This window comes from Dermacentor variabilis, chromosome 1 (genome assembly GCF_050947875.1).
Source record: "Dermacentor variabilis isolate Ectoservices chromosome 1, ASM5094787v1, whole genome shotgun sequence".
Lineage (NCBI taxonomy): Eukaryota > Metazoa > Arthropoda > Arachnida > Ixodida > Ixodidae > Dermacentor > Dermacentor variabilis.
In genome coordinates, this window is record NC_134568.1 from 242,532,341 (window position 1) to 242,549,249 (window position 16,909).

Consider the following 16,909-nt stretch of genomic DNA (forward strand, 5'->3'; position numbering starts at 1 on the left):
CGGAAGCTCACTGTTATTACTGAAAATTAGATGTCTAAGTGTGTACAAACCAATATATATATTTTTTAACAAACTAGCAACATGCTTCAATTACTATATCGTCCTCACATTACAAACAAAAATAACGTGACCTTGCGGCAGAACGCCGCTCGTTCATTGGTCTCCCTCGCGCTGCGACATTTCATCCTTTCTCCGAGTGACGTAAGCCAGATGTAATAGCCAGACCGAACCGGTTCCAAAGTGAACTGTTACAGAATACGAACCCACCACTACCCTTATCACTTCTCTTCAACACAGCAGTTAATTGCCACCATAATTTCCAAAATAAAATCATGTGTTCAACTAAGCAAGTGCCCATCTTATTTATTAAACAGATTATTTTGCTAGCATATTTTGACATGTTCACAGAACAATGTTTACAAAAAAATTACATTCATGCAGGGCAGCTAACTTCACTAAGTTTACATCATTCTATACCAAACAGTGACTATATAACGCTTTGATGCATTTTTGATAGTCAACAAATATGTCAGTGACTTCACTTACTGTGATATTATACCTCACTCTGAAATGTTGGATGCAACCAGTTAGTAAACCATGCACCAGATTTGTTACACTTCAAAACGAAAATTATGTTACTCTGTGTTCCATTATTGTTACCCACTGAAGCAACATTGTCCAAAGCAGCATAGGATAATATTGGCAGCTCTTGACAGATCTTACAAAACCAAGTAGTCTTGTAAAATCTGGGAAAGACAATTTAGGGTAAACACAACAATGCAAACTACATACACAGCAAATATTTTTTTTATTTTCTGTCTCAAGCAGCCAGTATGTCTGCTGTTTCTTTCTGCTTTTACAATTAAATGCAGTTTATCTATGTCATTCGGCTTCTAGTTAATTGACAGACTTGTTTGTTAAACAAGCAAAATGGCACGTGCCAGATCAGAAAAATGAAACTGCTATCTGACTATCCTGACAAAGACGTATACTGTACATGAAGCTGTACAGTATGTACTCAAGAATGTGTAGTATGCAAACAATATGCAGCCACTACAAAGACAACAGCTGCACCTTTGAGCAATGAAAATAAGGACAACGCAGAATGTGGCTTTGTAGCTGGGTAGGTGATCATCTCTGCCACAGATATTTAGTGACAACTGATAAGCAAGGTCTGGACTAAACAATTTGGAGAAAAAAATAACACTGAATTTAAATTGCTTGTTAGTAATTTTAATGTTTATTTATTGGCCATGTATCTTTGAAAAAAATTCATTACAAAAGTACAGTGTCCCAGCTAACATTGGCCAAGGTTTTAAAAGATATGCCTGTGCACTACAGCTGAACACAACTAAAAGCATGTTTCTGAACACTCTGCATGCAAGTAATCTATTTTTCAAACTCTGTCTAATGGCATACCAAGTCACAATTGTTTTATAAACCTTGAAAGTCTGAAATTTAGGGAAAAACCTAAAAGTAGACAGTTGTAGAGCATCCTAGTTATCTCCACTCCAAGTTTCTCCATAAATATAAGACTTGCAGAATTTACTATCTAGGCCAATTATACAAAAGAATATAAAAAAAAACAGTATGATTTAGTCTATAGAGTGCCTATCAATGTGCTTTTAGGTTGCATCCCCCTATAGTGCACTGGCATATTTTTAAATCATTGGCTAAAGTTAGCTGGGGCATCCTGCATGTGTACGTTGTGTGCACTGCATAGCCAAGTTAGGGCAGCTAGCAAAGTTGTGCAATTACTGGATTTTTAAAAAGCAGTTAGCAACAAGTACAAATAAAGAAAAAAAGATGTTTTTGAGCTTTCTAGTCAATTAAAAACTAGTAACAATGCAAACATGTAAGCTAATCAGAAATTGACAGCTGTCAGTCTACACAACTGTTTACTTCTTAGATCAACAGAAAGAAAAAGACCATCATAATCAATTATCTTGTTCACAACAAACTTAGTGCTCAGACTAGTGGTGTTACACATATATCAATCCTAAGGATAGTTTCTTCTTTAAATGTATTACACTATTTAAATATGTCTTGATCATACAGCCATTTCAAGAACACTGTAGTTGCAGATATTTGTTGAAGCTGGAAACAAACAATAGTATCTCACAAAAACTCCACTCTAATTAACAGAAATAGATAAAACTATGATACACATACTCTTGCATAGTTACATGAAAATTCCTGAAACATTCCTTTGGGCAAACCACTGGTTCCTTTGTGGTGAAAACGAGCATAATGTCTCCATGCACATTTGATCACAACACTTGCTAGTGCATCCACAATGGATCAGAATATTCTTAGGTATTGCTATGGCAAGAAGTGTAACATGCCACAAGTGCTGACGACAATACCCAAGTAGGCCCCGTGTAATACCTCATAATTTCAGGCAGCACAACACAGCTAGAAAAAAAAAATTCCACTGTATCACACACATGCCAGAAATGTGTCATCATTGTGGAAGGCTATGCACTGTCAATTGGACAACAGCTGTTTGTACATACAACTGTTTTTAACAAGGCACTCAAACCGAACATTAAACCAGAATAATGGTATACTGATTTTTCAGAAATATCCCAGCATTAACTTGGCATAAAAAAACATCAGCAATGAAAGTTGTGACTGAGAGCCACATTTCAGAATCCCGAGTATGAACCATGGTTGGAGTAACACAGCTGCCATGCCAGCCAAAATTTAACAATTTCTAGAGTTCTACAGACTTTTCCAAAGGTTGCTACTTACTGCCGTCTTTCTGTGTAGCGTTCCACTGCTTGTAACAATGAAATTTGTTAATGCTGACACCTATGAAGTTCTCATTCGGAATGCTTGCTGGCACTTCATCTAGCCCTTCATGACAAACAGGATGTAAGAGCCCGTTCTTCATGGAACACGAGGTTTGCCACACGTGAAATTTCTCCACTACAACGCTGATTAAACATGAAACTTTCACAACCTTCTGTAGCACTATCAAAATTTTCTACGCTGTGCTTACTTTTGCTTTTTTTGTTGTGCAGACATGACAAAAGTTGCCAGGTAGAATCATTTTAAGTTGTCCCACATGACGCAATTCATATATCACAGCCAACAGTTTTATAACCTAAGCTGGCCAATACCAAAAGCTGTGACATTGCAGGGAGTTCCAAGAATATGAAGGTACTGTTGCTGCCAGTTTTGTTTTCACTTCATGTTTGAGATGAATGAACTGGTTTTGGGATTAGTGACATATTTGCTATTTAACCATATTATCATGTACTCCCATAACCTGTATATTTAACATTATATGGATTATGTTGCCATATGGCAGAATTGCAATTTACTAATATAGTTTGACAAGGTACTAAACTAGGATATCACTTTTCAAATTAATATATGTTGCAGAAATGTAGTCATGCGTTTACGAAGTTATTTCCACTAAAATCCATGATCCACTTTCATTATATTTACTGTTTTGTTCTTAACTACACATTCTGGTTTGCCTCCTTTGCTCCAATGGTGAAGCTCTACACTTTGAAATTTCTCAAATGCTTCAAGTTTCACAAAGATCCTCCAACAATTGTGTGAGAACGTTTAAATTGATTGCATCTACAGATGACAGAAACTGTTCTAGAGGACTAAGCAATGCCCCAGGAAAAAAAATTATTGCAACTTAAGAAGATTCATGCATCAAATGGCCAAAGAAAAAGGAACTTCTGACTGTCAGTCAGAATAATTGTTAAAAAAAAGAATTAAAAAGGGGGGGGGGCAGGTCCACTTAAAAGCTTACGAAGGATCATGGTGTCACTTAGCACATGACAAAGACGGGAGCCAGACTGTGCAAGGATCTGCTCAAGCACTTCAGTAGCAAAGCATGCCACTGCAGAATTCTCCTTACTTAGCAAATCTCACTTCAAAATTTAGTGGTTTGTAAAACTCCAAAATGATAAAACATAGGCAGTTAGCCTCAAGGAAACCACCAACATGGAAACAATAATTTGCAGAGATGCTCACCTTCAACCAGTGATGGAAAGAGGCCTCTAGTTTTTCTCTAACAGAAAGTGAACTTCAATAGCCAAAAATATCTGGGAAGGTTTCTTGAAGGAGGTGTCACATTGCTCTGAACATTACTTAAAGAACTATTTGTGCAAGCATGAGCAGGATGCAGTGCCTGCTCGCAAACCAAAAGGGGTGGTGCAAGTGCAATGTAGCAGTGCTAACAACTTTCTGAATTTCATCTCAGCTGCAAGATAGCCTCCAAACAGCTCGCCTTTAAATCCACTTAACTTTTCTTTGTGGCCTGTCCTAAAAAGCAATGCCTGCTCTACTGCCCATAGATCTTTTTGACATTAATTAGGTGAAAGCCTTTTTGAGTGAGTTAAGTGAAGGCTACATCCTTGCTGCCACTGATGCTTCCCCCAAGTCACCCAAAGCTCGTATTTGTGTAAAACGTAGGCTGTGTGAAAAACTAGGCAAGTTAAGTAAGCATGTCAACACAAGTGATCTTGCTACAATGTCTCTTACTCGCTTTTATGGATGTTTATTTGTATGAAGGAACTTTTTCTACATCCTGTATAGTGTGCAGTATTATTTACATCTTTATCAGCTACTATTTCCCACGATAACGAAGGGTTGCGTGGCCTTTTTTTTCTTCTTTCTCGTGAACATTCTGAAGCAATAGCATGTACATTCAACACAAATTGATACAAATGGTATCATGCATAGTATTGCATTAATATTCCAATGTTATGTATATATTAAATTGCTTAGCATCTAAAGTACTATTTAACCTAGTAGCAACAGGCACTGCTCAAAGTACAGCAGATGTGCATAATAAACTTTGCAAGAAGCAACACAGGTTTGTGTCACAACCTTGCACATAATTTGTGCACTCCCTATTGAAGCAACATACTAACAGCAGCACAGATCAAAATAACATCGAAGACTGCGATTAAAGTATTAAAATGAAAACATTAACCACCCACCAGTTCTCAAGATGTCCTTTCACATTTTTAAAATGGCTGCAAAACAATGGGCGCCTTGCATTTAGCTGCAGACACGAGGTGTTGCACAGATTCAATAGTGGAGAATGTCAATTGTAGCTGTCACAGGCACACATTTACACTGGGAACCAGCTTCCAAAACAAATATTTGTCTCCTCGTGACCAGACTGGAGTGTTTCATTTGGTGAAGAGCAGATGCCCTAGTTGCTTGCCTCATGGTGAGTAGGGTGGCAATGGAGGCAAGTTGTGTAAATGAGTCAAGTCCTGTCTATAAGGCCACATTTCTGAATGTGAGATGCCTACTACAAAGGTCTCCCGTGAGAAGTCATCATCCAGGAGCAGGCTGTCAATTGCTGAATCACCCAGCCGTGTCACTGGCACAGGACGAGCCAACAGGTTCGCACCAGCCGCCAAAACGGCTGCAGCTCCAGCTGCTGCTACAAGATGGTAACTAACACTGAAGCTGACCTCCACACGTGAACTCCGGCTTGGTTTAGTCATTTCTTGCTGCACCTCCATCAATGTTGAGATGTAGTAGCATGTGCCAACAATTCCAAGACAGAGGCCCACTGCACGGTAAAAAATAAAAATCAGATGTTCCAAAATGAAATGGTGCATATACCCCTTGTCACGACACCCACTAAACTTCAAATCTATATGTTAACTAGTTCAGAAAAACTGCCCATCAGATGCATGAAACAGCTGTGCACAGCAAACTAACACAGGTTACAAAACATTGCTTGAAAATTGCGGTTACCGGATAGGAAGCCACATGCTTCAGCAAACTGCATTTTCCTATGCTGTTAAAGAGCTCAGCAACGCCCCTTGCTAACACAGCTATTCCGAGCTCTCCTCTTTTTCCTCTGCTTTCACTGTTGCAAATGTACTTGATGTGCCCAAGTGCAGCACATGCAATACTTACTACCACACATGAGCTTGCCATATTGCTGTTTAGCTTTTTTTTTTTACTGATCAATCAATAATTGTGCTCTGATCTCTGGTTCAAACAAGCCTGCCAATGGAGGCTATCATATCCAATCAATATGATAGCCTGGATGCTTGCACAATAGAAATCATATTATGCTGTTTTGAAATGCAGGAAAAGGACACAAATTCTCCAGAGCCCCTTAGATCTATAGGGAATAAGCCACGAAACTGTATCTAATAATGAAATGGAAAAAGAAGCTGCACATTTCAAAAGAATATGGACGCAGGAGGAAAAAAGACAGCACAAGCACCAACTTCAAACTGAAATTTATTGCACACAAGAAGAGAACACGTGTGCGCACATGTGCAGATGTGGGGGGTAAGACAATTTTTTTTCAGCAGATTAACATCACTATTAAATAGAGTTTGTGTGTGTGTGTGTATGTATGTATGTATGTATGTATGCGTGTGTGTGTGTGTATGTATGCATGTGTGTTGTGTGTATACATTCATTACTGTGTAGCCATGTTTTATTGTTTTTCTCGTTTTATGTTCATAGATTATTAGCCGTTTGTAAATTAGTTTTGTTGCATTGTTGGATTGCACACTGTTGCACAATTATTATACTCCTATTCAATTACTGTAATGTTCATACTTTCATGTGTATTTGTATATAGAATTATTCTTGCTCATTTCTGTCTAATTTTCAACTACCAGATGTTTCATTAATTACTTCTAATATGTTGACTGTATTTTCATGCTGTTCTTACCTTTGCTAATCGTATATTCTATATTTTTATACATGTTATAACAGGAGGTGCCCCTGACAGTGTTTACTTTGGGACCCCTTTCTGTATTACATTTTCTTTGTAATTATAATAATGTCTAATAATAATAAAATTGATTGAAATTGATTGATTCAATTGATTGATGAGCAGCAACATTTGGCTAACTCATGTGTCATTATTACTCTGAATTAGGAAAGCTTCTATACCATCTCTCTTGTTAGTTTATCAGTGTGCTTATAGACAACTGAGGTGTCTGATAAAACTGGTTCACACCCGCATTCACGGCAGTGTAACTCAAGGTGAGAACAGGCAGTTCCCTTGAGTGAGCTGTGGTGCTCTTTGGGCTGAATGTTTATGCCCTGGCCCGTTTGCACGCCTTCCGCAGACAAAAAGGATGTCATATACTACTCCACATCTGCAGAGAACAAATTGTATTACATGTTTAGTGATGCACTGAGTGTGTTTCGGTTGCTCCTTACTGCTCAGCCGCCTTTGCAAGGCTGGACATATAGTAGTACGTGCTGCTAGGCTAGTCGGTTCATATTGAACAATTTCAGACCAAGAGATATATGGCCACTTAGCGCAAAATGGAAACAGTAAAAAACAGCTGAAATTTAGCACTCCTGTTTTCCCCTCCCCCTTTCTGTTTCCATATTGCACTAAGTGGCCATAAATCTTATGGTCTGAAGTTGGACATATAGCACTCAGCTTATTTTTGGGTCAGAAATCATTCACATTGTATTGGGTGGCCACATTTTTCAAATAGAGTGATACCTCATGAACATATGGAATTACCACAAACAGCCTTTTTTTGACAAGTCTTTTCCTTTGGCACCTTTTCGCCTACTGCCTTGACAGCCTTCTCAACAATTGAAGAAATTACAGGAACAGGGTGGCCTGCCTTGCGCAGTTTACCAACCTGGGCATGGACACCGTGTGGCATTTGGTGTTCAAAGAATTTATTCACAGCCGAGCAAATACATGAGAAAGCAATGCTGTCTTTCATGAGTTTCAAGTGGTCAGCGCTGAAATTTAAGAGGGATTTCATGGCCCGGGGCAAATAGATCCAGCAGATGTAAGTGTCGCTGAACACAATCTAAAGATCAAGGTACTGGATAAAATTTATTTGGGGGTCTCAAAAGAGAAGTTCAGGCCTAGTCATTGCTCCCTAAACAGCTTGAGAACATTCACAGCATTGTGGTCAAAGTTGTCGAAGTTAATAAGAACTAGGCAGTCATCCACAGAGGTGAATTTAACAAGAGCTAGGTAGTCAGGTCACAGAGGTGCTTTTTCAAGGCCCAGTTGACACCACCCAAGAAAATGTTGCCAAAAATAGGTGCCCCTCAAGACCTGATGCAGACCTTCAAACATCGAGTCAAGACGATGGCTTCCCGATGAATGTAACTTGAATGAAGGTAACAGGTCAGCAACTCCTTGAAATCCTCAACCAATCTCTCACATCGAGTAATAAAAGCCAACTCCTTGGTTGCCTATAAGTACGCTATAAACTAACATGAGAGACAGTGGAAGCTTTTCTAATCCAGATAAATGGTGACATCTGCATTAGCCAACCGCTGCCAACTCTCTTCAAGAGTGAAGTAAATCTGCTGAAACATATCCAGTGCCTTAACGCAAGTGCATGCGCATACATTTTGTTAGCTCTTGTTTTCCTTTTCTATTCTTGTGTGTAATTAATTTCAGTTTGAAGTCAGTACTCGTTTTGTCTTTCTTTCATCTGTGTCCACATTTTTTCATACTGTGCAGCTACATCATGAAGCCACACAAACTCGCCCAAGCCTCTGAATTTCTAGGAAGTCAGTACAAGACTTCACTATGTGCCACTACAAAGAAATATCAGCAGTTTGGTCATATGCTATAACATACCGACATACCTGTCACGATGCTGCAGAAAGCATTTCTTCGAACGGCTCTCAACCACTTGTATGTGACACCAAGGGCATCCATAAAAAACTGCAGCAAACTGCTCACGATAGCCAGAAAACACAAAACTATGAGCACTCTTTGGAGGCTGACGATAGTTGGCGTGACACAGTCCTTCATCACTGCAAGAGAATGTGGAATGGAAGTTAAAGAACAGGTGACCAGGTCTTATTTCTCCAAGCACTACAAAATTTTACAAATGGCCTGCTGTACTCCTCTAACAAATTATAGTGCGTGGATATACAGTGTGGTCTTAAACAATTATCCATTTTTTTTGCATACCTCTGGGATATTTTACTTTAACACATATCATATCTCATGGTGAAAACACCTCCCCAAACTTTTAGTGTATCCCAATGTGATCTAATATCAAAGTACCACACACAGCATTAATACAAGTGGTGTTTCAGTAGTGTATTTTCTGGCACCAGGCCATACCACACTTGCCTGTTTTACACTACTTAAGAGTAGACAGTTATTGTCAGCTGGTTTTCAATGACTGTTAGTATGACCGCTACATCCTATGACAACTCTCTTGCCTCATGCTCTCCAAAAAATTTTGTAGGGGAACTGCAACTTTTTGAGAAAAGAAAAACTGAAGATCCCCACCAGCTATGTACAAAGGTTGAGGTGTTTGGTTCATGTTGTTCCGAGGGAAAAACAATTTAAAGGATATACACAAAGTCTCTCCAGAACAACTGGAATTTCAATCAATTTGAAAAGTGATGCAGCTAGTAACATACAGATGGTGAGAAACCTGGTGAAAAAATTCCATAATGTTGGAGTGGTTACACAATTTCATAATTGCAGACAGAGCCACTTGAATTCTGAGGATTTCCGTGAAAAAAAAAAAAGGAAAAGAAAAAGAAAACACAATTTGGTTATGAAGAATGCTGCAGTGGGGGACTCCGGGTCAATTCTGACCACCAGGGGATCATTAATGTGCCGGGACATTGGTGTTTTTGCATTTCATCCTCATCGAAATGCGGCCGAGGTGGCCATAGTTTGATCCCGCAACCTCGTGCTTAGCACTGCGGCACCATAGCTGCTAAGCCACTGCTAAAAACATGAACAAGATAATCAATTGTCTACATTGATTCCAGGAATTACGTCAGAGTTAATTTCAGATGCAGACTGAAGACAGCAGCAACGCAATGTAGCTATGTTACAAATATTTACCGGATGATAAATATTAAAAGTTTATATTATATAATATTATATTAAAATGCTTGGCAGCAAGCAGCTTGTTCAACTGAAACCAGATGCCAGCATCAGTCTGCTTCGCATCTGCATCCATGGGAGCCCTTGTGCCAGGCTCAAATGCGTGGCAAGCAGTGACCAAATACAGTGTTTGTAGAAACAACTGACAGCACGACCCTGCAACAGTGCATTTTTGAAAAAACATGGAAAGTTAAAAACAACAACAACAACAACAAAAAACAATGTGTGCCATCCCTCAGTGTAGAAACATTGACTCTCTTATCAGGATGCACAGCCTGTTTTCTGTGATAAGTGCACATTATTGTACTGCAGCACCACTGCAAACTCTTTATGCGGTGTATGCTGCCAGTAAGAAACCTGATCAAGCAGTGCAAGTTGGCAAACTACTTGAAAAAGGACTTTGATCGCGCCATATGAATTGTGACGCGTCGCGGGATGTCATTTCTATGATATCGGAAAAATGGACGAGTGGCCCAAGCACCACTCTGTCGTCACATTTTGTAACTTGCACATGCATTTCCAGCACATGTCCGCACATAACACATCTATAACAAAATTGTGTCAAGGAAGGGAAGAACAAGTGCCTAGTATTACAGACACCTAAGTAGCTGAAGAAATGTTAGAGTGGAAAGGCTGTGTATCACTGGCAAAGTGCATATATGGCACCAAGTAACTTCCTGTTCTAGCTTGCCTTCAGTACAGAGTGCAAGTACAGTCCGCACCCATTACAACGGATCAGCTTACAATATACTTTCAGATATAACAGACCATACTGTTCGCTTAGTTTGGTCAGCCCATGTTATGGCATACTAATGGTAATGAGGCAATGCTGGTATGCAAGTCGATTGGCTGAAACTCAATTTTGAACGACAAAATCCAGTGCAAGTGACAAGAACAATCATCAAAAACAGCGTTAGTGACAAAGAGGGAGATAGAAACTGCTCTGAGAGATCACTGAGAAGTCGTTACTTATGAGCTGCCATCTTATTTAGCATCCAGAATTGACAGTACAAAATGAGAGCAATCAAAACATTGAGCTCGCTAATTGTACAGCTTTCTTTTGCTCCACTGAGATCACCCAAATTGAAGTGCCGCAGTTTTCTGTAACACTGCCCTAGTTAAGTCATTATAGGGTGGAAGGCACGTGAATACAGATAGCTTTTCCCACAGACACCAGTTCTTTATTTTTTAATGCACTGCACCAGCAGCTGTGCTGCTTGTGTTATTTCGCAGCCCCTGCACAGACCTTCAATAATTCATTGCTTTAAATGAATTTTCTCCATAATAATCAAACCCTGTTCGCATCAAACAAGCCGGAACAGGGCTTCAAGAGACTAAGCTACCTGGTTGCATGGAAAACATGAAGCGCATGTTGGGTTTACAGTCCCTTTAAGGTGCTAAATAAGACACACTTCAGTTTCTCTTTCTTTTTATAGTTCTTTGTCAATGCCACGATCAGCTTAAAGTTTTAGATGTGAACACATCCCTCCTAATCCTGCCTGCTTCCAGTGTGTGTGCTTGCCTGTAGGTTGCCAAAAACAAAACCAGCAGGACAGAAAGCACTCGACTTACCTTCATTCCACCCATAATAGACATAGGAAGGCAATCGTGATGGTCCGTTGACAAAGTGCCGGGGGAATTCCTCAAAGTAGCCAACATAAAAGAAATTCTGCACCCCAAGATACTTATGGCCACAGCCACCACCCTGCAGATAAAACCAACGTGGGTGCACTAAAGCTGTGGAAAGTGTAGCAATGACAACAATGCTGAGAACAGCTGCCAATAAGTTCCGCTCGCGCTCCTTGAGGCGCCAGTGATGGGGCCGATGATGTCGTACTGCTGCTCGCTCCAAAGGCATGGTGCACACAGTCTGCACCGTCAGCTGCGTTACGCCTAAGACACCATCCACACGCTGTAGTCACCACTAGCTGTTCCTGCACATAAGGTGTGCATATGAATAAATTACCATTTCTGGGCATGCACAACACGCTCCACTGTATACAGCAAATCATTCACATGTAGTTGGAACACTAGCAATTAATGCATGAACTACACTTAGTTTTATGCAGGGCCAGAAAGTAAGTTTCACAAGGTCCACTTAAAGAACTTGAAAAGGGCAGCTTTATACATCTAAGAACAAATTTAAAATCAATGTGCTTGCTCTTCAATGTAAGAAGAACCAATGGTTAAACCACTGCCAGTGCTAAACCACTGCCAGTACTGGGGAAAACGCTGCTACAGGGAATGAAACCTTAATTATGACATGCATGTAAAACAAAGCAAGTGCAAGCAGCAGCAAATCAGCATGCTACAACATGAGGCGCAGAAAACTGCTTGCGAAGAGGGCTTAGTAAAGTAAAATAAACTAATTACTGCTAACAAAAGGAGGCAGGTTCTGGTACAAGTAGAGCACACAGTGAGCGATGACTGTGTATAAGGTACAAGAAAAACATAGTGGATCTCTGGTTCTCAAGCATTTTTGTTCATTGGCCAAATTCACTAGAAAGCATAAGAACCATTCAATGTGTTTTATCATGTTCACTCGGTTCTCCATGAAAGATTTCTCCTGAAGTTTCATCATACACACATTTTAGTTCATTTAATTTGCCTTTCCTTCTTCAGTCATATGCTGTTTTTTTTTTTTTTTTTACACTTTCACACAACAGTTCCCAGTGATGGAAACAGCACTTGGCCTTTTAGAGCAGCTTTAGGAACAAGAAAAATCGCAGTTCAGAGCAGAAATATACACTTTTGGAGCAGCAACTTACTGCTCTGGTGCAAAGTGGAAGCTCTGCATGCAGTTAACGAAAAAAGATGCTGTATGAATTAGTTCTAAAAATTTGCATTTGCTATGTATTATATTGAGATGAAAGTTTTTTTCTTCAACTTGCTGCTCCATTCTTTTTGTTAGTGTATTAGAAGATATTTAACCCTGAATTTACAGTTAATTCTGCATTTCAATAAATAGTTAATTACCCCCATGCCGTTGCTGGCTTCATTATCTATTTTATCTGCCAAATGTTTTATTTGTTAAAGCATTTCATATCTTAAACATATGTCAACAAGTGGAATATGTATAGCCACCTAATTCATTAATAACACGGCACAAGCGCCATATCCTTGTGCATTAATAATAATGCACCCAGATAAACTCACGTGTTTTAATTAAAGCCCATGCATGGTACACAGGCAATCTACCAGGAACTACTGCAAACTCGCCTAATATATGCTTGTGTGTTTACTAGACAGAATGGCGTAGGCACAAAGCTGCAAACTATGAAAACTGTGTGCGTAATGCACTTCGCGACAACATGCAACGCACATCAGGCTGTGTGAAGGAAGAGGGATAGGTGAATGTGAAGTGTCCCTGTGGCCATGACCATTGTATTATCTTAAGTAGAGGCTATTTTAATGAAGCACAGCATAGAGGAAAATTACGCTTTTTCTTCGTACCACTGCTGTTGTAGAAAGCAGTGAAATCGATTGTCACTGCAAAAGGTTTTTCTTTCCCTCTGCTTGGTTATTCGGAGCAGGTGTGTGTCGGTGCAGGCATGGTGCAATACCTGCAATAAACAACCTGGCGCAGCATTGTAGCAGCATTTCCTTCACAGCACAGTTTGGCGCAATAGGCACAGCACTTCCATCACTCAATTATTTTGTTATACAATCACTTGAGGTAGCTATAGTAGGATACAACTAAACAAAAAACAGCAGTTGGCAACCAATGCACATGAACATCAGGGTTGTGTTACTCCACTAGCCAGTCACAGAAGCAAACCAAGTTGTCGTAATGCAACGCTTTCAAAATGGTGTCGTACTTGATACTTCCAGAGCATCTGCTGTTCGTGAAGAGTCTTTTCATCGGCGGAAGCAATGAGGTGGTCAACAGACATGGACAATGTGTATGGAGTCTGAGCATTTCACTCTTCAAAAGTCCACAGCACAGTTCAATTCATTGCTGAGTCCGTTTTACTCATGAAACTTCAATGCCAATTGAAGTGAAACTTGACAGTAAATAGTTGCGGCGAAGCAAACATTTTATTTCAGTTCAATAAAGAATTAGACTTTCACCGTTCCACTATAATAGACAAGTGAAAACGTATAAAATTATGCGCTTACAATTTTATTTTTGTGGTTACTGCCTTATTTAGGTAACGGGTAAAGTTTGAAGTACGAACTATTTGCAGCCTCACAGAGGAACAGTGGCTGGCAGTTATGAGGGCGTGAGCAAAGCTTCACTGCAGACTTAAGTTGTGTCCGACTATAGCTCCATTCTCATTCTTTGGCTGAGTTACTTGAACAGACAGATTTTAGAAACAAAATAGAGGGGCATGGCCTTTCAGACACTTGTGCCTTTAGCCATACCCCCCAAAGACAATGTGTGCAAGTTGTCTTAAACTTCACTACAACAACAATGAATTCCCCTATTTAACTTTTAATTATTCACTTCATGGTAAACATTACATTCGAAGATCAAAACTGGTCAGCCTTCCGACATTTACACTGTAGTATAAACCATGACATTGATTTCACTTTCAAGATATCGCTTAACGCAACCAGTATAACACCAGCTAACAGCTCTTAAGGGTGACATGCAGAAAATAAAGAGGAATGTTATGCTAGTTGCACAATGCACTCAATGTCAAATGTAAATTTATTACCACATTCGTTCCTAAAGCATGTGTACCAATTCAATATTTTAACAGCTCAACAGGTGATTAAAGCATCTACTTTCATCTGATTCCTGAACAAACATGTCACATATTAACAATGTGCAATAAAACCTTCGCATTATAAAACGTCTGATGCAGGTGACTTGCACAAGCCGCATGTGCAATCAAACCTTTCATAATGATATACGAAACACTGACTGCCTGAATGTGAGCACGGAGGAAGCAGAGTCAGATATGAACAATGCAAAGGCATCTATAAATTAGTTCTCTGCAAAAAAGTGTGAGGCTTGGCTTTCAGTCTATTTAAGTGTTACATGAATAAATTAAGGAAATAGTCAGGTCATCATTCAGCATGACTGAAGCTACATTATTTTTGTTCCTTTGATAAAAATTATGGAAAAGCAGAAGCCATTACAGCTTGCATAGAGCAGTGTGTTGCGAGCTACGTATCCTGACAAACTTTACTTTCCATTTCATTGTGTCGCGCGGGAATTGTTTTTTGCGGTCCAATTTGTATAGCAGTGCACATGGTACCAGTATTACTCAGATTCGACCAACAGAAACGAAGAACTGCTCTAGTCTACGACCGCTGCGTCTAAAACAGCGAGCTCAGCATGCCGCGAGGGTTGGCGTCGTCGCCCGTCTGAGGAGCCCTCCTGCCGCTGTTGCCATTTGCATTGAAGAAAATTAATTGACTGACGCAACAGCAACGATAGCAGGCTACGAAGCTAAACGGCAACGCAAGTCTGCTTGGCACATAAAACTCGCTTTCTTGATTGCGGATGTCTAAATTGTGCAAATGCCAGCGCTTGCCAATTTCTGAAACCAAGAAGGTGCGAGTGACAAATGTGCTTATATAGACTACACTGCAAAATGCTATCACCGTGCAAGGTTAGCCCTCTCACGTGCCGTCGGTAAACCCGAATTAATTTTCAAGGCTGTCAGAATAAACACGCAATTTACTGTATACGGATGTCGCACGGCACACTTGATTTCTGGCAGTGATTGGCTTCGTTGCTCAATCTGCGGAAAGGAACCAATCGCTCTCGAAAATTTCGATCCAGGTCGAACTCGATCGCGATCGAAAGTGGCAGCGTGACACCGGTATTAAGCACACAAGCCAACAGGCTCGCCTCAATCGGCGGATGACTTCACAGACGCCTCCATTGATACCACATATCGCAAAATACAGGCATACATATGACCTTGGCGCATAGCTCATACGAAAGAAAAATACCAGCATGATGTTGCGGTTAACTCCTGCGTGTCTAAACAACAGCATGGAACTATAATAAACACAATATGCCTACATTTTCTTGCAGTCCTAAGCTCGAAGCGGCGATGCGTGCAGATGAACTTCGGGGTTCGTAGCAATGGCTTTGAAGACTATTCTGCACCCAGCTGCAACATGGAAGATGCAGTTGTCGCAGGCTAATTGAACATCATGAAGACAATTTATGTAAAAGCGTCTTCAAATAAAAACTGGCATGATCTGCAAAATATTAACCAAGTACTGCAGTACATCAAACTACAGCCAATAAGTAGCACATAGATCAACAAGCTAGCGCTTCGTGCTAGCGTTGGCAAGACGTTGACTTGCAGCCAAAATTTATTTCATTTTATTCTCAAAAAGCTAAAAATATTGCTACATTTTTGCACGCTGAAATCTGTTGAAATGCAGTAGTCGTCATAGCATAAGTTTGAATGTATGTTGGTTTTTATTGTTCAGCTGTATTTTTTGGTCTTGACTACGAGCATGGAGGAAGGATATTTCCTTCCTCCGTGACTGGCGAGCCACCGCGATCGACACCACGCAACGCCGCCATGGATGCCGCCTGCACCTTTTTGTGTTGAGGCCGAAGCGCCATATTACGCTCGTTAGTACCTGAGAGGGCCGATTGTGGGGCCGTTCTCGTACATTAAAATGTCTAAAAGACACAGAATAGATGTAGGCGATTCCCCGGTAACCAAGAAAAGGTTTGTGCGAGTCTTCTGGCTCCTTTCTTTGCTTGATTGGTAGCATGTTAAAGCGAATATCGTTCGTTGTTTATTAGGCCTATTTACTGCTTCGTATGTTGAAACTATAATCTCTGCTTCTATGTCAGGAAATATTCCGGTCAGCGATCACTAATGTCGTATTGATACTAGCCAAGGGTATAATGCAGCCAGTTTGTTTCACTTGTCTATTCTCTTTGTCTTGTCACTAAATATGCACGCTGCTCTTGCGACGCGCTTTCGTGTCTGTGTTTCCTGTGCAAGTGCGTTTGTCCTCTCGCACGTGGTACGAGAGCTTAAATTTTGATCTTAGTCTAAATTTGTCTTGCACTTCAAGTGGTCGTAAAACAGTGAACGTGTCCTGTGTTTTGCAACA

At 40.1% G+C, this 16,909-nt stretch overlaps 2 protein-coding genes across 2 annotated transcripts in view; one reads left to right on the forward strand and one right to left on the reverse strand.

Moving 5' to 3' along the window:
* Positions 1-337: 337 nt before the first annotated feature.
* Positions 338-16,110, reverse strand: LOC142560400 (transmembrane protein 127-like). The gene is made up of 4 exons (XM_075672480.1): positions 15,849-16,110; positions 11,438-11,799; positions 8,596-8,766; positions 338-5,557 (listed from the first exon to the last, which is right to left on the reverse strand). The coding sequence occupies exons 2-4, from the start codon at positions 11,721-11,723 to the stop codon at positions 5,202-5,204; spliced, it is 813 nt and encodes a 270-aa protein (XP_075528595.1). The 5' UTR covers positions 11,724-11,799; positions 15,849-16,110; the 3' UTR covers positions 338-5,201.
* A 242-nt stretch (positions 16,111-16,352) lies between these two features.
* Positions 16,353-16,909, forward strand: part of Dhx15 (DEAH-box helicase 15) — an 87,772-nt gene continuing 87,215 nt past the window's right edge. The window contains exon 1 of the mRNA XM_075672493.1: positions 16,353-16,515. Within this exon, the coding sequence (XP_075528608.1) occupies positions 16,463-16,515 (53 nt within the window). The 5' untranslated portion in view covers positions 16,353-16,462. The remainder of the gene's footprint in view (positions 16,516-16,909) is intronic.